The sequence below is a fragment of the Stegodyphus dumicola genome, chromosome 5, assembly GCF_044657685.1.
Source record: "Stegodyphus dumicola isolate Sdum_Otavi_A_Nest chromosome 5, ASM4465768v1".
Classification (NCBI taxonomy): Eukaryota; Metazoa; Arthropoda; class Arachnida; order Araneae; family Eresidae; genus Stegodyphus; species Stegodyphus dumicola.
In genome coordinates this window covers 44855817-44882296 of record NC_140772.1, presented here as the reverse complement: position 1 = coordinate 44882296, position 26480 = coordinate 44855817, and the positions used below count along the sequence as shown (strand labels likewise).

Sequence of the window (26480 nt, the reverse complement as noted above, 5' to 3'; positions counted from 1 at the left end):
AAATATGATAAACAATAAAATTTTTATTTCAAATAAAAATGCAAAATTAAATTGATTTTTAATATTTAGAAGCCATAAATAATATTTAAAACACGGAATTTATGCACAATAAAACACATTATTTCTTAAATAAAATGACGACAAAGTATCGGTTACCATAAATAACTTATCCAGCAATGGGTTTACCATAATTTGTATTAATCGCCAAAAGAAAAGCGCCAAAAAATCGCCAAAATCCGTGCAACCGTCTACCAAAGTAGCACCATTGATTGCTATTATTAATATATATTATTTGAAAAAAGGAGTAAATAGCTGGTTAGGTTACATATTCGCAGGCAGACAGTATACTAGGTAAACACATACAAAAAAAAAAATAAGTTCATTTATATAGAATATATAATAATAATAATAATAATAATAAAATCTGAAAGGTTTCAGATTTTAAATTACGTCCAAAGGGGCGTTTTCTTTAACATTTTGTCTGTTACCTTTATTTATCAAATATCACGCTTTTCGCACTTAAACTATCAAATTTTCATCAAATCAACCATCAAATAAATACATCGCAAAATAGTTTTAAATTGAGCATATCTTTAGAATTTCCGATACAGAGTCTCACGCGCTGGAGATAAAAATGTTTTTTTCTGTACAACGTTGCCCTCGCTCGCTTTGAAATCCTTGAGTTTGTTGATCAAAGATTCGTTAAAGTTTTACAAAATAGGAATTCGATAAGAAAACAAATTCCAAATTTCAAATTTGTCTTCCACATGCCCATATTCGCAAAAGGATTACGTAGTTCAAAATTCGATGGCTCTATGGACCGTTGTTTTATCACAATGCGAGAAATATACAGACGTTTATGCATATTTTTCATTATTTAATTTCTTCAAATATAATGCAGGGCTCTAACATTTGGTGGCAACAGTTTGAAAAGAAAACGGACATTTATAGTGAGCCAACGCAAAACCGCAAAACGAAAATAATAGTCCCAAGGGGCGCTTTTTTTAACGTTTTGTGTGTTACCTTTATTTATTAAATAACATGTTCTTTGCACTTAAGCCATAAAATTCAGTTCAACTGCAATGTCGCAAAATAATTTTAAGATGAGCATATCTTTAAAATTTCCGATACATAGTTCCTCGCGCTGGAGATATAATGTTCCCCCCCCCCCCGTAGCCTAAAAAAAAAGACAGTTCTATATCTCCCGTTCTACTGCGCCGATTGATAAAATTCATCTTGCTTTTTTTCATGTCTCGAAAGCGCAACTTAGGATATGTATTGGATTTATATATAGCATTGTTCTAATATAAATATTTTGAGACAAAATCGGACTTTTTCTGGAATGACATACCAATTTTTTTCCATATTTCGATTCTATGACTCAAATTAATCCAAAGTGCCAAGTTTTGTAAAAAATGCACGATTAGTTTTTACAAAATTAGCTTTCAAAATTTTAGTTCCTCAATGCTAATTGAATTTGGGATATATTTATTAATATCTCTTTTTTTAATTCAACTTATTTAATTCTTCCTTTCACATTTCGAAATTTAGGTTCATTCCAAATAAAATTCCCCCATTTTTATGATTTACTTTTACATTTTTTTTTAAATATAATTTTTATAAATTTTTCGAAAAAAACTTTTGAATTATAACCTGTAAAAGTTTTATCATCATTTCAAAATAGATGTATTTCTAAGCATACCTGCAAAAAATTAGAATTTTTTATTCGAAATTTCCTAAGGTATACGTGAATTTACATATTGACGAATTTTGAAATTTGGCATATTTTTTTATAAGCAATAATAACGCCAAATAGGGTTTACGCATTTTGTTAAAATTTTTTGAAAGTATGAACGATGACTTTTTTTCGCTCGTGTACAATTAAAAAAAGGAAAAGAAAATAGGTTGCTATAAATTAAGAAGTTATTTAAGTGAATTATTCTTGGCGTAAACTGAAAAAAATGAGCCAAGACAAATTTTCCATAAATTTCTCACCAAAAATTACAAAATTTAATATCTGTACGTTATTTAAATTGTAGAATCGGAATATGGAAAAAAATGGCGTGTCGTTTCAGGAAAAGTCCGATTTTGTGTTAAAATGCCTATATTAGAACAATGCTATATATAAATCTAATATATATCCTAAGTCGCGCTTTCGAGACATGAAAAACGCAATTTGAATTTCGCCTATCGAACCAGTAGAACAGGAGATATGGAATGATCCCCCCCCTCTTTTCTTAGTGTACATAACGCGGTTGTACAGCATTTTCTTTCTGTTACGCCACTGTTCACAGCGGTTATAAGATGGTGGTCCTAAAAGCCCATAAGGCCCTAGGCAACAAGTTGGAAAGCCCTGTCTATGTCCATGCATGTCCCGTCAAGAACGCATGAATTTGCAGGGCGAGATTCCTTTCACGCAGTACATAAAAAATGATCCTAGAACAATACCTGTGCGAATCTAAGATCCACAGTTTTGAAGGAAAATTGCGTAAGAAAAAGTATGATATCACATCCGGTATTCAAGAAATAAGATTTTTTGGAAGCATGAATATTGATACGTGGATATAACATTACGCTTAGACGAGAAGATGTTCAACGTGACCACCGTGAACAACAAGACTAGGATAACACGTTCATGGAATGACTAATACACGATCTAGCTGCGTGGAGATGACAAAATAGAATGTAACATGAAGATGAATAATTAAGTGTCTTTCTGGGTATTAATGGGTTTGATATACCAGTTCATTCAGATGGTCCTATAAAACGAAATCTAAAGGTATAGAGTCTAGCGATCATGGCATATACCAGGGCTGGCCAAAACTGCGGCTCGCGAGTCTGATATGGCTCTCGCAGGCAATTTGTGCGGCTCGTACATATAAAATATATGTATGAAATATGGTAAACTAAAACTATTCAGTGTCCAAAAAGAATTAATTAATTAGTTTAGGCTCTTTTTACGAAGTTATGAGGGATTTCTTTCTATTTAAAACCTCCTCCACTACTTCTATAATGATGTAAATATGAACTTGTGGCTTTTAGAAAATCTAGATGCGGCTCTCGAACATTCTTAAATTCAAACGTGCGGCTCTTACTGACATGAAGTTTGGCCAACCCTGGCATATACACAGCCAGAACACCTCCCCATCTGCCCAATCCAATGACAGTATTCAGTTACGAAGAGAACAGTTGAAATGTTCTGGTGCTCTATCATAATGGAACCATACGCCTCAGGCTGTTTTATTTTCCTTGATAATCTCGCCCTGCAAAGTTTATGCGGTCTTGATGAGACAGAATTATCTTTAAAGGGAACTTTTTTTAAGGATTCGTGAAGAAATATAAATATACAAGAAAAAATGCAATAGTATAAGCATTCGAATAATATAATATTTATGTTTCTTATCTTACAGGCTCTAAGCTGCGTTCTGATTTTAAGTACCGCGGCCGAAGGCATACTTTTACTTTCAAGCAAATCTTTGCTCATACGTCCTGTTCCCAGGGTCAACTACATTTCTGTTTCTGTTCGCCTTGGAACGTTCGTAAGTAAATTAATGTTTTAATCCTAAATGTTGAATTTACTCAAATTTTTATATGCAACTCAACTTGCAATAAATTTATTTGCGTTAGTTTTCCTCCTGAAAGACCTCTGTGCAAGCTTAAACGATAATAATAAATCAACAACAATGTCTTCTGTAATAATTGCAATATTACTGTCCATGTGCTGTCACTGAAAGAAGCTTGCTTGATTGAGACGGGAAGAAGCAATGGAATTCAAATATTGCATTTACTCGCGTATATTTCTCTCCGTTTTTATGTGTAGTTTTACCTCTTAAATACTGAAAGAAGAAAATAACGAGGCGTATATCATTTCTATGCGGAAAGAGCTTAAATGAAGGACAAAGAATATTGAAAAATATATGTAAATTGATATACTAATATTATTAATGTGTAATGCATTTCAAAGAAAGTTGAAGTTATTAATTTCAGTTATATTCTTTTTGCTTATTATGTTTATTATTTTACTTACTGTGTTTATGTTAGGATTATTTTTACTTACAATGCACTTTCCCGTCTGCGCGTACATTTTATTCTATTGCCATAAATCAGAAATTTCTAAATCCCCGACGATGAAAACGTCGGGGGAATAAAGAGCAGATATTGTGTTTAAATTCTTGTTTTTAATCCGAAATAAGATTTCATGCTAAATGCACGTATTTTCATCAACTGACTTTTCCTTATGAAACTAACTCGTATACATGCTCAACAAATATAATGACATTTTAAGCAGTTTAAAATGTAGTAAAATTTAACAGCGCAGAGTTTTTGAGCGACAGAGTAGATAAGAGCGTTAGACATTACTATTTCAAGATGACTAACCAGGTAAATTAGCTGTCTGCATGGGTATTTTTGCTGTTTCCTATACGTAATTTGAATAGTAGATAGTTTTTTCCTGTCTTGGAAGATATCTCCTGCGTGCTTTGCTTTGATTTGATTAAAATATCAAGTAAAAAAAAGTCCGTATTTTAACGAAACCCGCCGTTGTAAGTAAGTAACTAAAGAACACAATTTTTGGAATATGGGGAAAAAATGGGCTATCTGAGAGGGGTTTTCTAGCTCCGGTTATCAGGACTTGTATTCCTCTTGATTTGCTTTGGGAACATGAATAGTCCTGAATAAGAACAGGGAGCTTACTCAAGCTATGTTCAGGAAGGTGTGAAATAGACAACACAAGCAGGAAGGGTATACGAAACCCTTTATTTTCCATCTTTACAGGTATTCCCGAACTTCGGGATACAGAGACCAACCACTCGTGGTCTGAACGTAAGAATATAAAAACTACTAACTAAAACTCTAACTAAAAACTAACTTTGAATTAGTATACAAGTGCCTCGCACTAAGATTGGCCTTTATTTAAAGAAAGGTACGTATCTAGTACGCCGAGCTGCTAAAACTACGATACGTCTGCAATTATCAAGAGGGCTAAACCTCTGGCCTTGACGGCAACCAGCAACCGAGTGAAAACTCGTAAAAACTACAGTGGCAAGCGGCTTGCTTCCTATAACTCCTTCCTCTCTCTTGCTTGGCAAAAAGCCACAACTTAAGTACTTGGCATTAGCAAGACAATTTGCATAAATAAGTTAAAGCTTTTAATTCTGACCGGAAGTAGAAAATAAGAAGTGATAGTAAAGATTTAAAATAAAATAAACGTTAGTAAAACTTAGAATCCTTACACGGTCACCATACAGGTCAGTGTTTTTCACCATGTGTAACGTAAACACGAGCTAGTTTCTTTCCGCCAAGACACCCTTTCACAGATGAGTAGTTTTATGCTTTGACGTAATTAAATAATCAGATCTAATTTATGATTACCCATTTGTGATTCATGATTGAGTTACACCCAACAATGTAACCGAACGTACAAAACTGTGGACTACGTAGTGTTTTCTCTGAAAACAATTAAAAAGCAAACACTGAATGAGAAGTGAGATATGTTTCTCATATTTCCCGAGTTCTACTGCTTTCTTTTCTTCATGTAGCTTCGTATTTAATAAAATGTAAATAGAAGAATTTGTTCGTATTATACGAAAAGTGGAACAGATTTTCTATAAATTCTATTACATCTTATAATCAAGAGTCTTCTGATCATTTTATAATTAATAACTGGTAAACATAATGAGATATAAATACTCATTTATTCTAAAACCGTGGTATATTAGGAAGCTTTAAATCTTGCTCTGTCAAATTAGAGATTTTTGAAAGCATTATTATCTAAAGCAATGAAAACTCAATTTAAAAAATCTTTCTTGACATCCATAGAATTGTTTTTTTCTTACTGAAAAGTGAAACAGAGTTATAATCGCCATCAAAGTAATATATATAAAAACATTTTTTTTTTCAGGTTTTGGCATTATTTCTTCAGTTGCAGCAACGACGTCAAGGCAAGCTAAATTCTTATATCTTGGCCACTTTCTGGAGTTTGTATGCCATCTGTGATGCTTTAGGATCACCTTTGCTTTATGTAGTAATGGTAATTGAAACCAGAATATTAACTAATCATAAGCAAAACTGAAATAAAAAAATCCTACAGCATCAATTCAAAAGGGAAAATTAGTTTAGCAATGTACACTTTACATGATTACAAGTGTTAAAATATAATAATCCTTAATCATTAAAATTTATCCTTAAAGAATAAAATGCTCCCAAGTCTTTTTAGGTAATTACAACCTTTCGGTAATTATCATTAAACATTGTCAGAATTAATTTAGAGCTGTGAAATCACTTTGGAAAAGTTCCTGAATGAAAGAGAAAATGTACAACAAACTGCGTCGGTACATGCAAGTGGTTTTCTAAAACTCAGCGTTTTCAATTTAAAGTCCAAGCTCGTAATGATAATAAAGGTTTTAAAATTAAGCGCACAATAATTAGAAAAGTATAATGCTAATAATTCAAAAAGAAACATTACAAAAAACAGTTTAAATGTTATTTACCAAACTGAATTCACACGAGCAGCCTTTTTAGTTGTTCCAGAATTAGGGGGTGGGAGGGGATTGAAAATAAGTATTAAATTTTTTAAAATTTTTTTATGTTTACCTGTTCCATTTAATTATCGTCATAAAGTTTACATTGTTAAAAATTTAGTATTTAAAATAATAATTTTTTTTTCTTTGAGAACATACAGACTCCCCGTGCACCACATATGTACAACATGGGGTTTACCGAAGTAACTTAACTAAAACATTAAAAGTTACATGCATAAATAAAGCGAACAAAAGCAGAGAACAGCAGTCTGGACTTCACGAAAACAGATAAGTTCACTGGCCAAGTTCCTCCGAACATTCTCAAATCGTTCTGTAAGCATAATCTAGGGCCATCAAATGTAGGGCACGAGAAAATCAAATGTTCCACATCCTGAGGAACTCTTTTTTGAACATTCACATAAATTGTTTGATTGTAGATTAAAACGAAACAGGTAACTTGCAAATTTACCGTGACCAGATAAAAACTGAGTCTCTTTAAAATTTAACGAGAGGAAAGACTCGGAATTCAGTCTATGGTAAATAGAAGGAAGGAACGTTTTGGTGACTTCAGCATTACAAGATGAAATGTATTCCTCATTCCACATAGCTAAAAGCTTTTTATAATGAAAGGACTTCCAATAACTCTTTGGAATGCTAATGTTGATATCAATGGGTAAATTTAAGGCATCTTTAGCTAAGAAATCAGCTCTTTCATTTCCGTAGAAACGATAATGAGCGCGCACATAAGCAAAGCAGATATCAATACCTCTAATTCTAAGTGAACTAACAGTTACTAGGGTTTCGATAACTAATTTATCACAGCTGGTAATACTGTTCAAAAGTTGAAGTATTTATTAAAAAAATTGTATATAAACGCACGTTATTCGAGAAAATTGCTTAGAAGATCAAAACGATTTAGGAAATTAGTATTTTCCATTTTCCTTCTTATAACATATTTACCAAAGAGAAATTCTTTTAAAAAATTGGAGTGGTACATTCGTGGCCAACTTCTTTAAATTCGAGACCAAAATAAAATAAGTAAAATGCTGCACAATATGTTGTACCCAGCTAAGGTTGATAATATGTCCCATTAAGAAACACAGGTCACATTCATTTCAAATTATCTTTGAAAACGCTTTTTGTAGTTTTGATGCTTGTTTTTTTGCTGATTAAACATCACGAGCCCAAATGTAAAATCACACTCATAAGAAATTCAAAATATTATTTGGAAAGTTTCCTTTTTTTACATTTTTCAATGTGATATAGATAATCTTGAATTTAAAGTTTTTAAATGTAACGCAAGTTAATGAGAGCATAGTTGGCATTCAAGCGAAGTTATAAACTCGCTCACGAAAGAGAGTTCACACTTATATGTGATGAGGAACCTCATCTTGCATTACCAATTCACTCAATGTATGTGCATTGTGCATTTTCCGGGAAAAGTGCGAAATTTTGCAAGCATGGGAAGGAGGCCAGAATCTTTATCAACAACAACAGCAAAATTTATTAACTTTCCTCGGGTCTGTAAGTCAGCAATCATTTAGACCAGCAATTGGCAACGTGGCTCCAAGATCCTGATAAGCAATTTTAAAGTGACCGCCGTTCAAATACCTAAATTCTAAATTTTAGATACTTAGCCAACAAATATTCATACTTGCAATGAATAATTTTAGTAAAATTCTTATTTTATCTCGCCATTATAACAATTGTACGAATTATACAATTAAACGTTTCGCAAAAACTGAATTTTAGTGACATTTAGATAGCAAATTTTACGTGACTAAATGAATCAATTTTAGACTGCTAGAAAGATCTGATTCTATATACAGCGAACTCTTTCCTGTCCCCTTCTCGTATACTTTTCCAAGGCGTGCCGAGCTTTACATTAGAACCTTTGCTTGTCCATAAAGTTGCCATTTCATGAGCTTGTATTTCAAATTATAAACAGAGTGCGCATTCTTCTTTTCAAATTAAAAAATCTGATGTGTACACCACATGACTTCCTTGTACGGAATATTAAATTATACGCCTTTTTTCTTGCATTTCGTTTAAAATTATTGGATTCAATTAAATCTACTTCGCCGATAGCGCATAAACCACAATAGAATAAATGCATTCTTTAAAATTCACTCGATTTTTTTACCATAGCGACACTCTGGCGCTAGGTTCACTTAATAGTATTATATTTCGTTCATATTATAACTCAGAATGCACAAAATTTATATCATTTAAAGAATTATCTAATCGTTGCCACATGTTCTATTCAAATACTATAATAAAGCTAGACCGATGTATAAAAGAAATTAAGCAAACAAAACAAAAAAGAAACAGTTTTTCACAGACGATTGAGTATTTCTCGTTCAATTAATTCAGTTCTCACTTCGCGACAAGGCAAAAATACTCAAAAACTCAAAATATCTGTATTAAAAATTACGAAGTAAATGTTAAACACTTATTTCCTCGAAAAAATTCCAGAAAGGATTAAGCATGATTTAATTCGCAATAATAAATGACGGCATTATTTTTGTTGTTGCGAAGCTACGTTTCTCTAGATTGGCAACAAACCCACTACTCTGCTGTTTCAAATGCAAACAAGCAATGCCCGCCATCAGAAAAATTATTAGGCTTAGCGACACTTAAACAACTTTAAAATTGTTGATAAATTCTAAAAATATTGCGTACAGATTTACTAAAGGCATAGAACCCTTAACCAGAACATAAGAACAACATAATTCAATCATTTTTAAAGCAAACAAAAAATGTACAATTTACAAACATATAAGAGTAAAGAAACTGTGATTACTGAGCCGGGTAACAGAGTGGATATATATATATATAAATATATTTATATATGTTTGGCGCGGCCGATTGCAACCAAGATACGAGGTGCACATATACAAAATTTCAACGTTCTGAGGCTACTCGTTTTTGAGTTACACGAGATACGTACGTACGTACATACGTTCGTACAGACGCCAGGAAAAATTCTCTTCAGAATTCATTTTAAAGCAGTTTTATAATTTTTTTGGAGGAAAAGAGTCTTTTATTCTGTCCTTACGTACAGATATCACGCAAAAACATCGTTAAATTGCATTCGAAAGCGGTCAAAATGGATATTTTCGTTGAAATATGCTGCCTGAAACTTTTCGCGATTACAATACTTCCTTTTTACTTCGTACAAGGAAGTAAAAACAGCGAAAACATACGATAGCAGTGCTTTTGCAATGATTGGTACAAAGAAAATAATTTCATTTCAGCTTTTTTTTTTTTTTTTTTTTTTTTTTTTTTTTTTTTTTTTTTTTAGAGTTAACTTATTTCTCTTGCAAAACAACAAAAGGTTACATGCTTTCTTGCTTGACTAGCAACACTTTTAACACAGCACTACGTTCCTCAATGACGATCTCAGGGACAAAAAATATTTAAGACGCAAAACAAGTCTTAATAGAACACTTATATCTCAATAACTCCAAAAGGTACAGCTTTCATTTACGGCTTATTTGATGGCTAAAGGAGACCCTTACAAAACACACACACAAAAAAATGAAAATCTTAATTGAGTTTGAGCCACAGTAGAGTCTCAAAGTTAGGCAAAAATACGTAAAATTTTGATGACATCACAAGTTCACGTGCACGAGTTTTAGTTCTACGTTGGAGTCGACGGCGAGCAGTCGTGGTAGAAACGTATTGATTTTGTTTGTACAAAAATAAATATAAAATGTCCAAAAGATATAAAGTTGTGCTAAGAATATATCGCAAGAAACAAGCATAAAAATTAAAGAAAGATTTAATGAAAGAAGTTAATAAAGTTTAGCTTTAAAAAGGAAAGAATGTAACAAGAGATATTATGAAAATAATAAGCCAATGAAATCAACTGAAATTGTTAGTTTTCCAACAAATCAAGGTGCTTCAACTTCTTCTCGTGCCAATAATAAATTCTCCGATTTTGGGTGTACCTTTACCAGATTACAGTGGACTGATTTTTCAACGGTGGATGTCAAAAAAATTTTTTTTTACACAATATGTAAAAATACACTCATGTACATAAATTAAGGATAATGCAAAATCAGGCAAAGGAAGAGTTAGAAGCAAAACAAATTTGACTTATTTGTAAAGCTTATTTATTAAACAAAAGGTAAAGAGCAAAAAAAGATGCTATATGTTTGATATTATTAAAAAAATTAGCAATTTTTTCTCCCTGGAGCAAATTACAAAAAAAAAAAAAAAAAAAAAAAAAAAAAAAAACCCTATTTACAAAAAAACCAATATTACATGGTTGGTATGATTGTTAATACATTGTATGTCTCCCAGACGATGCAATACAGTCCGCACAACGCCTAGGCATGCTGAGTATCAAATTATTGATCTGATCTTAGGGGATATTACACCACTCAAAAAGTAATGCTCTCCAAAGTTCCGGTAGACATGTAGGAGGAGGTTGACGGGCTGCAACTCGTCGGTCAAGCATGTTCCACACGTGCTCTACTGGATTCAAGTTCCGGTGAGAATGCTGGCTAGTCCATACGGGTGATATCCTCCGATTGAAGGCATTCGCTTACGATGTTTGCACGGTGAGGACGGGCGTTGTCATCCATAAACACAAATTGTGCGCCCATGGCGCCCCGAAACAAACGTACATGTTGTTCCAGAATGACGTCCCGATAGATTTGGCTTGTCATGGTTCCAATTTGAACATAAAGGTCTGTTCTGGAACCCAGAATAATTCCACCCCAAACGAGCACTCCTGTACCACCGTAACGGTGTCGTTCAATGATGTTTTCTTGGTGGTAACGGGTACCTGGAGCTCTCCGTATGAAAGTCGGGCGAGAATCAGACTGCAAGCTAAACCTGGACTCGTCGGAAAACATCACACAAGCCCACTGTTGCGGTGTCCACAATGCATGCTCTCTACTCCACGCTAACTGCAGGCGACAGTGAGTTGCAGTAAGTGGAACTCATCTGACTGGTCTACGAGCATATAGATCAATCTGCCCTAAGCGTCTGTACACGGTCTGCCTTGAAATTGTCGTAACAGTGGCTGAAGAGAGCTGACGAGACAGGTCTGAGGCTGTGCTCCGCCTGTTTCTTTTGGCAGTAACTGCCAAATACCGGTCCTCATTCGGTGTTGTAACTCTGGGGCGACCTGTTCTGTAACGTCTACTCACATTACCATTATCTTGGAATCGTTGCCAAAGCCTGGAGATGACATTCTGGGCAATTCCAAGTTCGTCTGATACTTCCTGTTGGGTACGCCCACATTCCAGACGGCCGATAATTCTACCACGTAAAAAATCATCCAAATGCGTCCTTTGTGTCATAACTATTCGGTTATTGCACTAAAATGCTTATAAAGCGCCTGCGAACATTTTTACTTCTTTGCCTGTATTCCTTATATATCACTCTCTTACACTCTCGTCATTGTGACGTACCATCGGCGTCATCTTGTTACTTCCTGAAATTTGCATATGATTCTTGAAGATGTGTGTAGTGATTTTACAGGTGATATATTTATTTTAGAGTTCGATTTCCGCGTGACTCCGAATTATCCTTAATTTATGGACATGAGTGTATTAGGAACCAGTCTTACGCATCTAAACTAAGCGCTCGTTTGGAGCACATGTACTATACAGTCTGTCGTTAATTTTTTTATGTGTATTTTTTCATAAACGTTTAAGCGACAGTAAAACAATTGTTAAAATATTGCAAATTTACCATCAATGTGAATTAACTCTGTTTTGATATAACTGTATATTTCTTCTTCTCATTATCATTATTGTTGTCGTAACATATTTTAATTTTTATTACTTTTATCTGATATTTATTATTATTATTATACATTCATTTTTGTTTATTATTTATTAATCCAAAGAGGTAATTTGCCCTGAAGGACTATTAATTTCGTTTTGGCATTTTGCGTCAATTCACTACAAGCGATGTTTCACTTTGCAAATTGTTGCCACCAAATATTATCGCCCTGTATTATATTTAAAGAAATTGAATAATGAAGGATCTGCATGAATACATGTATGTTTCTCACATTGTGATAAAACAACGGTATCTAGATCCATCGAATTTTGAATGACGTACGTCTCCGCATTAATATGGGCATCTGGAAGCCCAAATTTGAAATTTGGAATTTGTTTTATTACCGATTTCATATTTTGTAAAACGTTAACAAATTTTTGATTAGGAAACTCAACGATTTCAAAGCGAGCATTGGCAATGTTGTACAGGGGAAAAAAATAGATAAATTATCTGCAGCGCGGTAGATTATGTATCAGAAATTCTAAAGATAAGCTCATTTTTATTTTGTGATATTGCTTTTGAACTGAATTTTGTGGTATAAGTGAAGTTAAGTTTTATGGTTTATGGAACATGATATTTAATAAATAAAAATAACACAAAATATGTTAAAAACGCTCCTTTGAACATAATTTAAAACCTGAAACCTTTCAGATTTTTGTTTCTATATTTTTTATTTCTTCGTGCGAAATAAAAAGGAAATATTGTAATCGCTAAAAATTTCGGGTATCATATTTCAAAGAAAATACCGATTTTGACTGCTATCCAATGCAATTTAATGATGTTTTTGCGTAACATCTGCTAGTAAGGACAGAATAAAGGACTCTTTTCCCCAAAAAAAATTATAAAACTGATTTAAAATGAATTCTGAAGTGCATTTTTCGTGGCGTCTGTGCGTAGGTATGCACGTACATACGTATCTTGTATAACTCAAAAACGAGTAGCCTCAGAACGTTGACATTTTGTACATAGGATTGCTATAACATGTAGATGTGCAACTCGTATTTTGGCTGCAATCGGCCGCACCAAAAGCATATACATATACCTATATATATATCCACTCTGTTACTCAGCTCAGTGAGCTCAGTTTCTTTATTCTTATATGTTTGTAAGTTGTGAATTTTTTGCTTTAAAAATGATTGAATTACACTCATGTCCATAAATTAAGGATAATGCAAAATCAGGCAAAGGAAGAGTTAGAAGCAAAACAAATTCGACTTATTTGTAAAGCTTATTTATTAAACAAAAGTTAAAGACCAAAAAAATATGCTATATGTTTGATATTATTAAAAAAATTAGCGATTTTTTCTCCCTGGAGCAAATTACAAAAAAAACCTATTTACAAAAAATTAATATTACATGGTTGGTATGATTGTTAATACATTGTATTTCTCCCAGACGATGCAATACAGTCCGTACAACGCCTAGGCATGCTGAGTATCAAATTATCGATCTGATCTTGGGGGATATTACACCACTCAAAAAGCAGTGCTCTCCGAAGTTCCGGTAGACATGTAGGAGGAGGTTGACGGCCTGCAACTCGTCGGCCAAACATGTTCCACACGTCCTCTACTGGATTCAAGTCCGGTGAGAATGCTGGCTAGTCCATACGGGTGATATCCTCCGATTGAAGGCATTCGCTTACGATGTTTGCACGGTGAGGACGGGCGTTGTCATCCATAAACACAAATTGTGCGCCCATGTCGCCCCGAAACAAACTTACATGTTCTTCCAGAATGACGTTCCGATAGATTTGGCTTGTCATGGTTCCAATTTGAACATGCAGGTCTGTTCTGGAACCCAGAATAATTCCACCCCAAACGAGCACTCCTGCACCACCGTAACGGTGTCGTTCAATGATGTTTTCTTGGTGGTAACGGGTATCTGGAGTTCTCCATATGAAAGTCGGGCGAGAATCAGACTGCAAGCTAAACCTGGACTCGTCGGAAAACATCACACAAGCCCACTGTAGCGGTGTCCACAATGCATGCTTGAAATTGTCGTACCATTGGCTGAAGAGAGCTGACGAGACAGGTCTGAGGCTGTGCTCCGCCTGTTTCTTTTGGCAGTAACTGCCAAATACCGGCCCTCATTCGGCGTTGTAACTCTGAGGCGACTTGTGCTATAACGTCTACTCACATTACCATCATCTTGGAATTGTTGTCAAAGCCTGGAGATGACACTCTGGGCAATTCCAAGTTGGTCTGATACTTCTGTTGGGTACGCCCACATTCCAGACGGCCGATAATTCTACCACGTAAAAAATCATCCAAATGCGTCCTTTGTGTCATAACTATTCGGTTATTGCACTAAAATGCTTATAAAACGCCTGCGAACAATTTTACTTCTTTGCGTGTGTTCCTTATATATCACTCTCTTACACTCTCGTCATTGTGACGTAACATCGGTGTCATCTGGTTACTTCCTGAAATTTGCATATAATTCTTGAAGATGTGTGTAGTGATTTTACAGGTGATATATTTATTTTAGAGTTCGATTTCCGCGTGACTCCGAATTATCCTTAATTTATGGACATGAGTGTATATTGTTCTTATGTTCCGGTTAAGGGTTTTATGCCTTTAGTAAATTTGCATGCAATATTTGTGGAGTTATCAACAATTTAAAAGTTGTTTAAGTGCCACTAAGCCTAATGAATTTTGTGATGGCGGACTTTGTTTACATTTTAAACTTGGCAAAATAGCGGATTTGTTGCCAATCTAGAGAAACTAAGCTTCGCAACAACAAAGATAACGCCTTCTTTTATTATTGCCGAATTAAATCATGCTGAATCCATTCTGGAATTTATTCGAGGAAATAAGTGTTTAAGATTTACTTCGTAATTTTTAATACAGATATTTTGAGTTTTTATGTATTTTTGCCTTGTCGCGAAGTGAGAACTGAATTAATAGAATGAGAAATACTGAATCGTCTGTGAAATACTTTTTTTTTTTTTTTTTTTTTTTTTGTGTGTGTGTGTGTGTGTTTGATTAATTTCTTTTATACATTGTTTTATCAGATTTATTATAGTATTTGAATAGAACATGTGGCAACGATTCTATAATTCTTCAAATGATATAAATTTATATGCATTCTGAGTTATAATATGGACGAAATGTAACGCGGTCAAGTGAACCTAGCGGGTTTATGCACTATCCACGAAGTAGATTTAATTCAATCCAATAAGTTTAAATGAAATGCAAGAAAAAATGAGTATAATTTAATATTCGGTGCAAGGAAGTCATGTGGTGCACACATCAGATTTTTTTTTTTTTTATTATTGTAGCCACGAAACTGCGCCCGCTGGGCCGGCCGAACTCCCGCATTTCTGAAATATTGCCTCCTAGTAAAAGAGGCTGTCGATCCTTATTTTAGACCATTCGAATCTATTCATATACATTTAGGACAGATTTAAAAGCAGAATGACACACCTAAAATTCTTATGCGTGTGGTAACAACGATATCAAAAATCTATACGTGATGAAATGCTAAACAATAATTGAGCTAACAAAATTGATACTGAGGAATTTCGCATTTCATTTATATTTGTATGTATCGGTTTATAGCACAGAGTTATATTAAATTATGCAAGAAGAAATCTTATCTTTCGATAAGCTTTATTTTCCTTTCACAGGAATTTGATAAAACTGAATTAATTAAGCCTAATAAGATGATTTCTCTTATATTAGCAGATGGATCTGGGTGAATGGGTGGATCCAAACCTATTCATTTTAGAAACCATTTCGTATAGTATGATTCTGGCAGAAGCTGTACTGTCATTCTTCACCGATCCCCACTACAGTTATTTCTGGGATCCAAAGATAGTGAGTAAAACTATTTTCTAATGATAGATAATGTATAATACTACTTTGTAATAATATGTTAGATGTATTTGGCTTCATAACATACCATGAATGCGTAACGTGATCGCTGTTTTCTGGTAACTGCGTAGTTTCTGAAAATCTATCTTACAATACCAAAGATTTATCTGCATTAAGAGATGAAAGCTTTTTACAAAACAACACTTTTTGTAATATTTTCATAAATTTTTATATCAAAGTGGTTATATAAATGTAATTAGCTCTCAGGGACATAGCATTTGCTTTGAATTATAAAATTTATGTTTAAAAAGTTCTTCAGAAATACACATTTCCTTAAGAGAAAATGACTTGATTTTTATTCTCGTATAAATTAAAAGTTTATATATTTTATTCATAATTGCCTTTCAGAATGAATGACTTATTCTCAAATTATGTATTACTAATGATTTCAACACATTGGTTTACATCGGTTAAGAAATAATCAGAAATTTCTCGATAATCCATTGAAAAAATAAAGGGATTCTTACCGCTTTTAATTGTGTAAAAACAAAAGAATCGGCAGAGAGGTTAGGGGAGCCTACTGCGGTTCCAAAAGGCCCGTGTTCGAATCATGGAGGCGGCATCAAAGTTTGTGTCTCTGCAGAATGGGCGCACTTTAAATATGTGTCGAACCGAAAGTTCTCTCGAGAGGTTGGTGGTTAGAGAAGAGGGGTGGGGGACCCTCGGATTCCTCCCCCGGGCTGCTCTCCATCAAGATTGGATGCGAAACTGAGAGAAGTCGTACTGTCATCTGTATAGTGCTCCAGGCTCTTGAGCACTGTACAGTTCATCGTCTGTACAGATGACAGTACAGACGATGAACTCTTGCCATTGACAGGGGCCTTGCCACGATGAATTTCATGGACTTGTTCTGATGTTACCATCAGACAAGTGAAATAAGTCACATAACACACAGAATATCCCTTCAAACATACATCCTATTAAAAACATGTCTAGGTTTCATGAATTTACACAATCAGACATTAGCATTAAAATAGCGAATATCATTATTACATGATTTATGTATATATGGGGTTTTACTTGATTTAGCAAAAACTAATTTGTCCGAAACCCCTACGCGAAACGAATTATCGCTATATCTGAAAGTATCTGCAAATCAGGGAACACTTCTTTATTCAAACAGAATCTAGAATGAAAATGCCCTTTCTTGTGCTAATAAAATCAACCACAGCTCATAGTGATGCAACTAAAGGCATAGTCAAGTTCAGTTTGAAACGTGGATTAGTAATCAAAGCCTATACAGTTCAAATATACTCAAAGTTGAGTCACTCTAACCGCAGCGTCAAAATCAAATTGTCAGCAGTGGAATAACGTAAAGCCGAATAATTACAACTTATCAGAACTGGCAGGAACTAAAGGTAGCGTGCATGTTCGGGCTAGAAACACGCTCTGCTCTTGAAATCCAAAAACCTAAGCTTAAATATTATCTAACTCATTTACATTCTGGTGAGGAAACGGAAAGGAGAAGTTACAGTAAAGGCTGAAATTATAAATAATTGGTTAGTTTAAATAATACCCTTCCACATAAATTTTTTTTTTTTAAAAAAAAGGACGTTTTATAAGAAAGACCTGAATAAATTATTTATAAAAAAAAGTGCGATATCACTGCATGGAATGCTAATCGACTTACTTGAAGCATATCGCATAATGTAATAACTAAATGTGAGACTTTTTTAAATTTCTTAATAGTGAAAATACTTTGTAAGCAGGAATTTCTTATCGTGATGATACCGTCAAGCGAATTCTGCATTTGGTGTTCTTGGAGAAAGAACGAAATGTATGCTGATTTTAAAACAGAATATCAATTCGAACTCGCCTACAAACATCTGTAGGTAATACTGTAGCATCCGGTTATGTGCTGTGATTTGCACCAAAGAAAACTAAGTATGAAGGAAAAGTAAGTTTTGAATTCGAAAACTCACAAGTAAATACGTATGTATAGTATTCCCTGGTAAAACTCTGAAATCAGAAGGGAAAGGGACATCACAGAATTTGCGCCGTTAATCATTTTGAAACCCTACATTTTTCGGTACGAAAAGTGTAATATTTCATTTTTGTACAACTGGACTTTTTATATGTTTTACTTTTGAAAAAATATTGTCTTGAAGGTTGTGGTAGACAGAAAATTAAGATCACATCATTGTGATACTTTTATCTGCAATTGGCCTAAAACGACTTCCTACATTACTTGTACATGTTTTGTAATGATCTCCTGTGAGGAATCGTTTGTTGTAAATAGTTCCTTTCACAATTTAAACTCGAGGTTACAGTACCAATATATTTTACTTGGAATATTTTCATATATCACAAGAACACTTTCCATGGACATTAATATAACGTACAATTCTAAACTCTGTACAATTCTGAACTTTCTAATAAATAATGTATGATCACCCTCACAGCCTTCATTAGTCTGAAAAAGCTGTTATATTACTACCTGAAAATCTGTTATTATTACCTTATATTGAACCTGTTATATTTCGCAACGCAGAAATACTGTAAAAAAGAATAAAGCTTATAAAACGCAATGATATATGTTAAAAGACAAAATAATGCGCCAAGTACATGAATTATACTTCAGAAAATTAGCTTTGTGAAGTTTAACAGTAAACAAATGAAGAATCCAACGTAATAATTAACTCTAAATCAGCAAAAAATTATTACTAACTTCAGTTCATTAGAGTTCAGTCCATCTTTATCAAAGCACTGCTGTTACAATTGAAGTGCTTGACTACGATTAGAGTGTTTGGACGTGGAAGAGATCTTTCATCTTTTGACCAGGCACTCCATATTCAATGTCAAGCACTGCACTTTCGGTTGTGTTCAGCACCATAAAACCACTTTGACAAAGTTGAACTGAACTCTGAAGAAACTTCACTCAGTAATAATTTCTTTGCGTATTTAAGCTTGTTACTTATTACGTTGAACGCTTTCATTTGAATCATAACTTCAAATGAAAAGATTTTAAAAAGGAGATTGTTGAAAATAGACAATCAAAAAGCAAGAAATGCTTTACCCCTTTTTCTTCTCTCACAACTTCTTATTTCTAGCAAAACTTCATTCGCTTACAGAGCGATTATAAAGATATCAATATATATATATGTGATGTACCGCTTTAGTCGTAGCTTAAATTATCACACGATAAGTTTTAAAAAAACAGAATCCATTTATTATTATTCAGTAGACATAGCAGTTACAAAATCAAATATCCGGAGTAAATAAAAAGAATTACTAATAACTTTTTGTATGAAGTTTACTGCATCGTGACATTTAAGAAAAAGCTCCGATATTCCTTTTGCGAGACCTTTTATAGCTTCTGGAAAGGCGGAGCTTCCAAGAAATGACGTCAGCCAATCCAGTTCGCTTTAAATATTTCCAGAACATTCTATAACTGTACGTGTAGAAAAGGCGGGAAAAACAACTTGACTACGGGGCTGTGGATTTAATTCCACGTACGTTCAAATAAGAGAACGTCGCCACTAAAAAATGAAAAGAACATACAATTAGAATTTTAAGTGTTCCTTGACTATGGAATTTTATCATTACATATATATTTAACGAACACAATTTTACCTTTTTATTTAATTCATTTTATCCCTTTCAGGATGACTATGTTATAGAACATCAGCCTATATTTTCTCGACTACTATTTTGGTGGATAAACAGGTAAGGATTTTAAGAGCAAATGTACCTCTTAAAACAGACTCAAGAAGTATAATGATTTACAATTCCTTTTCCGTTATAGTTTGGAGGTTATATTTGCCTTTTGGAAATATGTCTATTTTTAAGCCCATTTCAATTGTTAAGGTTAAAATCCGGGATATTAACTTTCAATAAACCCACGAAGTTTTATTTAAAGTAAGCTGAATAACAAACACTCTTTAACTTCAATACTGCACCTATTGAATCCGAATCCAACATTTGCTTTTTCTAGTAATAATAAGAAATATATATATATATATTTTTTTTAAGTATAGGACCAATTAAAATAAGGAAGAAAATGGAATGAGATACTTTAAAAAAAATCATTCTATGTTAGTCATTAAAAGAAATAGGAATAAAGACTAAAAAAAAAATCTGAAAGCTTTCAGATTTTATATTACCCCCAAAGAGGAGTTCTTTTCACTTACACACATATACATGTTTCGAGATCATTTGGGCTAACGTCCCTTTGGGCTAAAAACATCTAAAACAACACACTTTTAGAATTTCCGATAGGCAGTCTCGCGCGCTGTAGATAAAAATGTTTTATTCCGTACAGTGTTGCCACTGCTCGCTTTGAAATCGTTGAGTTTTTTAATCAAAGATTCATTAAAGTTTTACAAAATATGAAATATAGTTGCCCATATTCGGATGGTGGTCTACGTTATTCAAAATTGAGTCTAGGTATTACCGTTGTTTTTTCACAGTACGAGACATATACATATATTTAAGCAGATTCTTCATTATTTAATTTCTTTAAATATAATACAGGGTGATAATATTTGGTGGCAATAATTTGCAAAGTCATTCAACGCTTTTCGCGACTCGACGCAAAATGCCGTTTGCAGACTAATAGCCCTTCTGGGTTAACGTCCCTTTGGGCAAAAAATAGCTGCTTCTGAATGCAGAAAGGTTATTCTTTCTGATCAGCGTAATAAAAAAGTATGCGACGTTATCTTTCTTTCAAGGACTTTTGATCTATCCATTGTTGTTAGATAACATTTGAATTCCTGGTTGATTTAAAAATCTGATTCCATCATCTTCATGGAGCTGCTAACAACGAAGGATTGAAGCTTTTATTTAAAAATCCATCTTTGATAGCAGCAGTTGGGAAAGTTAAAAGGATTCGATTTTAAAAAACTGCCAAAATTCGTTAAAGCATGTTGAAGATTTCGGAAAAACTGTTTAGAAGCTCATTTTTCGATCTACCCGATGGTTGAAAAGTTCGAAATTCTGTGATCGTTAATTCAATAGCTAAGCAAAAAAAATTGAACATTAATCTAAATATATGCTGAGTTTTGAAAAAAAAAATATCTCTCATATTATATGTTCATAGCAATAAGTTGAAGGATTTACTTTATTTTTCTAATAGTTATTTCTATTTTGGAGCAAGCCTTCCGCTTTACCTTCTTGTTTCCCACCTACGTTTCCCTGCCAGAAGGAGTTTTCAGGATTTCGATTTGTGTAAATAATGTAGAAACGAGTATTTAAGTTTAATTCTGGGTCACTTCAGTAGAAGAGCGTTTTTGTTACGTGACTGCTAATGTACGCCGATGATCTTAAATAAGGACCAAGTCTGTTAGTTAATTCTGTGCTTCGGATTGTTTAATTTAGTTAGGTTAGATTAGTTTTAATTTTCTATCTTGAGTTAAAGCCCAAGTACAGGCTTATTGTAAGCCCGAGAAACGGGCCATCCGTTCACGTATTTTAAGTTGGAATAAAAGGTAATTTAACCCTTCTTTGGACTTCTTACTTACAAGAACTCAGTGAATAGTCACTACACAGTTCTTCAATATTCTAGCCTTCAAGGAAATCTAATTTAGGTAGGATATTATAACGTATATGGTTCATATGGTTCATAATTTGCAAAAAATTGATTCGGTAGAAGGAGGTCAAAAATTAATTCCAAGATTTCACTAAATTAATCAATAAAACAACCAAGCTAAAACCGTGTGAAAAAGGCTTAAACTCATGTAAAAAGTGCCCATGTGAAAACCAAATTATTTTTTTATTAATCATTATTAAAAATCAGTATCTAAGTTAAGGTATGTTAACTAGTTATTACGAGAGCTGAAACCTTCTCAAGCGTTTTCTCATGAAAGAACCTTAGAAATACACTATGGGTCTATAAAGTTTAAGTCATTCTTGCTTCATAACATTTTATATACTGTCCTTGCACGTCTATATAACGTTTGGCAAACTCAAAATTGTAAACTGAAGAGTAGAACATAGCTTTCAATATGCTGTTGATATATACTTGGCGCATTCATCAACTGCTTGATTCCCCCGTGGAACGTATTTTTCAGGAAGCTATTTAAGACTTTTCTGAATTTATTTAGTGATATTTAAGTAATGTGGGTATTCACTTTATCACTTTGAGGTGAGAAAGAAAGAAAAAACGGTCTGTAGATAAGGATAAGGGGTAGTGGTGAGATTTCTTTACGCTAGAAACGGAATTGTGTGACTGCGCATCATCATACAGCAAACATTTATTGATCAGTCGATGTCTTTGAGATCTAACGCGTTGATTTCTCTTCAAAAATCTGTCCAGTAAGCCTTTGTAAATTATGGAATTCATCATCTGTCTCTCAAGAAAAATATTCCATTTGAATTATCATTTCTTCTTGAATTGGAAGAAGTTCACCACAATCTTTGTTCCAGATTTATGAAATGGAAGTTCTGCCAGCGGTGAACCTTTTCCAATCCAAAAGCTGAGAATCCAATTTCTGAGAATTATAAGCAGAACACCAAATTACATCTACAGCCAAAATTTATTTAAAAAATTAGGATTAATTTCTGCCACATGGATCAAGCCATGACATGTAAAAATTGTGTTTCCTTTCTTTTCTGCAATCAATGTGTGAAGAATAAATTCAGAACAAATTTTTTTCTGACGATCTCTCACGACGGTTCACCAGCTTTCTTTCGAAGTGATAGGTAATGACTTTTCATCTCTGCTGTATGAATATTTCACAAAGTTTCCGTCATCTTAAGATTTTTTTTATTAATGTAGAATACGATTCTGGGAAGTTTTTAACTGCAGATAGATTAATAAAACTGCTGTAAAGAAGTATAACAAAAAGAAGAAAAAAGCAAAATTAAAATTTTCATATTAATAGCCTAAAACTATTAAAAATACTTCCTGTATCTCAGTTTGAATTTCACTTTTTTATGTTTTTAATTACAAATACTAGTATCAGTACGGGGTGTATTTCATAGAAGATGCAACCATTACATTTTAACAATGTGAATATTGTTGTTATTCATGACCATAATGTGGATCTCTATTCAAGGACTGTTTGTTATGGATATCGAAACACTCTTGACGTTAAGGACCTAGACCTCCTGGATCCAAAAATGAGAACTGCAAACATGCACAAACGTTTCCATGCGTCTTGGATAACAGAAGACGCTAAAGCTAAAACTAGGTGAGTGTACTTTTTCACGTCTAATACTTATCATTAGTATTTGACTGTAATACACATTACCCTTACATGACGCCCATTTGCAACTAGTTATAAAACATGATACTTCATTTAATTTATAGCAAAATCCCATTTATTCGAAACTAACTGGCAGCAATTTCGGATAATATTCCCCTCTCCTCCATAATCCGCAACACTTTTTGTTTTGAAACAACACATCATATTTCTTTTCATAAAAAATAATAGCTAATGAAGTTTTAATGTAGACTTAATGTTTTCAGTGTGCATTTAACTTAGTATTAACTTTATAAAACTTAATCCGTAAACTTAGTCATTAATTTAATGATTACCCAACTAAGTCATTAACTTAACTTATTCAGACTTAATATATATTAAATTTAGTGAAGCTATTTAATTGTTTTAAATATCATTATAAGAAGCCATACTATTTTAAGTATCGCAAATATTTCACAATATATTATCCAATAATCAATTATTTTATGCATTAAAAAAGATATTATAGATGTATTTATTTTGCAAATGCACATTAGCGCTTAAGCCATAAGTTCACGGGCTCTCCAGTACTTTTTTAACAATGTGCTCATACCGAGAAAGGGGAATACAATTATTTAAAGGTTCAAAAATCATAGGCTGAGTGGAGTCACACAAAATACAATTTGGGAAATCCACCACTCCAATTCTGTAGAAGTGGTCTCGCAAACAGTTACGTCAAGGGTCAGATGTCTAAATAGAGCCAGCGCTGTCTTTCTTGGAAAATTGGTAATAAAAGTTGTCTCTAGTTTTGAAAGTTTGGATATTAAAAATTAAAATCACATTAAAATCATCAGATTTTATTTATTAAAATCATGTAATACTTTTTTAACTCTATATAAAAAAATGCAAATATTTCGCATTGTATATAGTACCAAAGCTACAAACTTCAGTACCAAAGTTACAAACTTGCAGGAGTTGGGTTCACCCATACAACTAGGAATCGCATAGTAATACAGGGTCGGAAATATTTTCCTGATGCAGTAATTGTTCCGAGCGTCCTAGCAGGGAGACTTTAATGTCGCACATATATGCAATAGGAAGAAAGATGTGTGATTTTATGAGCGCGGAGTTAGATGATATAAATCTGGTATATGGGGCTAATAAAGAATAATGGAGGAGCAGCAATTTCAAAAGGAGCGTTGTCCGATGAGGTGTTTCATAAACGTTTTGCATGCGTACACCAGAGTTCTGCTGAAACAGGTTCTTTCCAGAGAACAGATATGGATCGAGAATGATTGGGACAGACTCCGAACATCGAGAAGACTGTGCTATGTCATGTACAGGACATTCCAAATTGGATTCAGCAAGACATAAACCAGGAAGTCGGTATTTCTCGTTGCAGTGTCTGAAGAATTTTTTTTCTTCTGTGTTGTTCACAGATAAGTCATGCTTCACAAGAGAAGGAATCTTCAATTCAGGTAACGCCCATGTGCGGGTGATGGACACGAAATTGTACAGAACAGAGTCGTTACGCGCTAAATGTATGCGTTTAGTGTTCTGGGAGATCACCTCGTCGGATCTTACCTTTTCGCCTGATCTGAGGCAGCTACTTTGTATTTCTTGAGCATGTATTGCTACAACTTTTGGATGACGAACAGTTTTCTTCATCGATGCGATCTTTATTTTGATTTCAGCAAGATGGAACCTCCGCTCATTTTAGCCATAACATTCGTAACCACTTAGACGTCACATGTGGCCAACAGTAGATCGGGCGTGGTAGTCCAACTGGTTACACACTCTGAAGTAGCTGCTGTAGTCCGGGACACGCCCAAGTCTTCTAGAGTATTCAGAATTCCATGGCCCGAAGATGTAAGGCTCGAGCTCGGGAAGGACATTTTCAACCACTTTCTTTAACCTCTGTTACTTTTGGTGAATGTGCATTTATTATTAAAACGCATACTCACATACATGGTGCCCTTTTACTTCTGGCTTTTTCTATGTACACTACCGCATGCAGATGTCATTTCCGAGCCCATATTTTTATGCGATTCTGGGTTGTCTAGGTGCACCTTACCTCTCCTACAAGTTTATAACCCTAGTACTGAGATGCTGTGTATACCATATGTTTATATGTAACTGTAGTGTGACCATATATTTTTGCGACGAAATATTTCAGATTTTTTTCTTTCCAGTCTAAATAGTTCACAACCATCGAAAGTTCTTACTGCTTGCCGAAGAGGTCCGTCTCTTCTCATAGCTATCACAAAAGCTCTTTGGCCATGGTTGCTGGCAGCTGGAATTCTGGAACTGGCATTCGATTTTGTATCTCTGATGCCTCCTATCATACTAGAGTAGGTTGTCGCCATTTTATATCATTTATTTTTATTGTAGCCATTATGTTGCAGAATCATTTGGTAGAATTTTGTAATGTGTAAGCTTTAAATATATTTCAATGGTGTCAGGTAAAAACGCTTGACGTTCCAAAGAAATTAATTTCAAGAACTGTCATTGTTTACTTGCTATCATTATTTACTTACTTTAGTGTCCAGTTTGTTAGAAGTTATTATTACGCTTATCAAAAAAATTATTTCAACTAATTGCATTTTTCCCCCTGAAGGATCTATAGTCTATGTTAATTTGTTTAGGCTTATATTATATGCACGTATTGGGTCATCCGAAAATTTCTGCCCGTTTTCCAAATCGCATTGCATTTTTTAATTACTTTCCTACTGCTTATAGGGAGTGACATTGATCTAGACAGATATTAAATACGGCATTTTTTTTTTTTTTTTTTTTTTTTTTTTTTTTTTTTACCGCAGTAATAATAGAGAACCTAAAAATTCATTTTCGTCATATTATGCTCTTTTATTTTTTAAAAAATGCTGGGTCAGACAACTACTCGTAAAATCTGTGTTATATATGAAGAAAGTACTATTCCTGATGGCCCACTGCATAAAGGTGGTTTGAGAAGCTTATGGACTTTAGTCTCAAAGACCGTTGTAGGCGACCCACTGTGGATGTCCACTTCAGCCAATCTGGATGACCACTATTTGTAAACAAGGACTTATTAGAAGAAGCTGGCGGTGAAAATCCACATTAGTATACGGTTCAGAAGCTATCAGAGGGACTAAATATTCCAAAAATACAATACGTGATCGTCTGAA

At 33.8% G+C, this 26480-nt stretch overlaps 1 protein-coding gene across 3 annotated transcripts in view; it reads left to right on the top strand.

The window, feature by feature from the left end:
• LOC118189084 (multidrug resistance-associated protein 1-like) overlaps positions 1 to 26480 on the top strand; it is a 160443-nt gene that overhangs the window by 17842 nt on the left and 116121 nt on the right. For 2 of the 3 annotated variants that reach the window (XM_035359630.2, XM_085816621.1), the window contains exons 3-8: positions 3411 to 3539; positions 5900 to 6028; positions 16004 to 16138; positions 19800 to 19861; positions 23191 to 23325; positions 25509 to 25667. In XM_035359630.2, the coding sequence (XP_035215521.2) occupies positions 3411 to 3539; positions 5900 to 6028; positions 16004 to 16138; positions 19800 to 19861; positions 23191 to 23325; positions 25509 to 25667 (749 nt within the window). The remainder of the gene's footprint in view (positions 1 to 3410; positions 3540 to 5899; positions 6029 to 16003; positions 16139 to 19799; positions 19862 to 23190; positions 23326 to 25508; positions 25668 to 26480) is intronic. The other variant, XM_035359632.2, reaches the window with a different exon arrangement.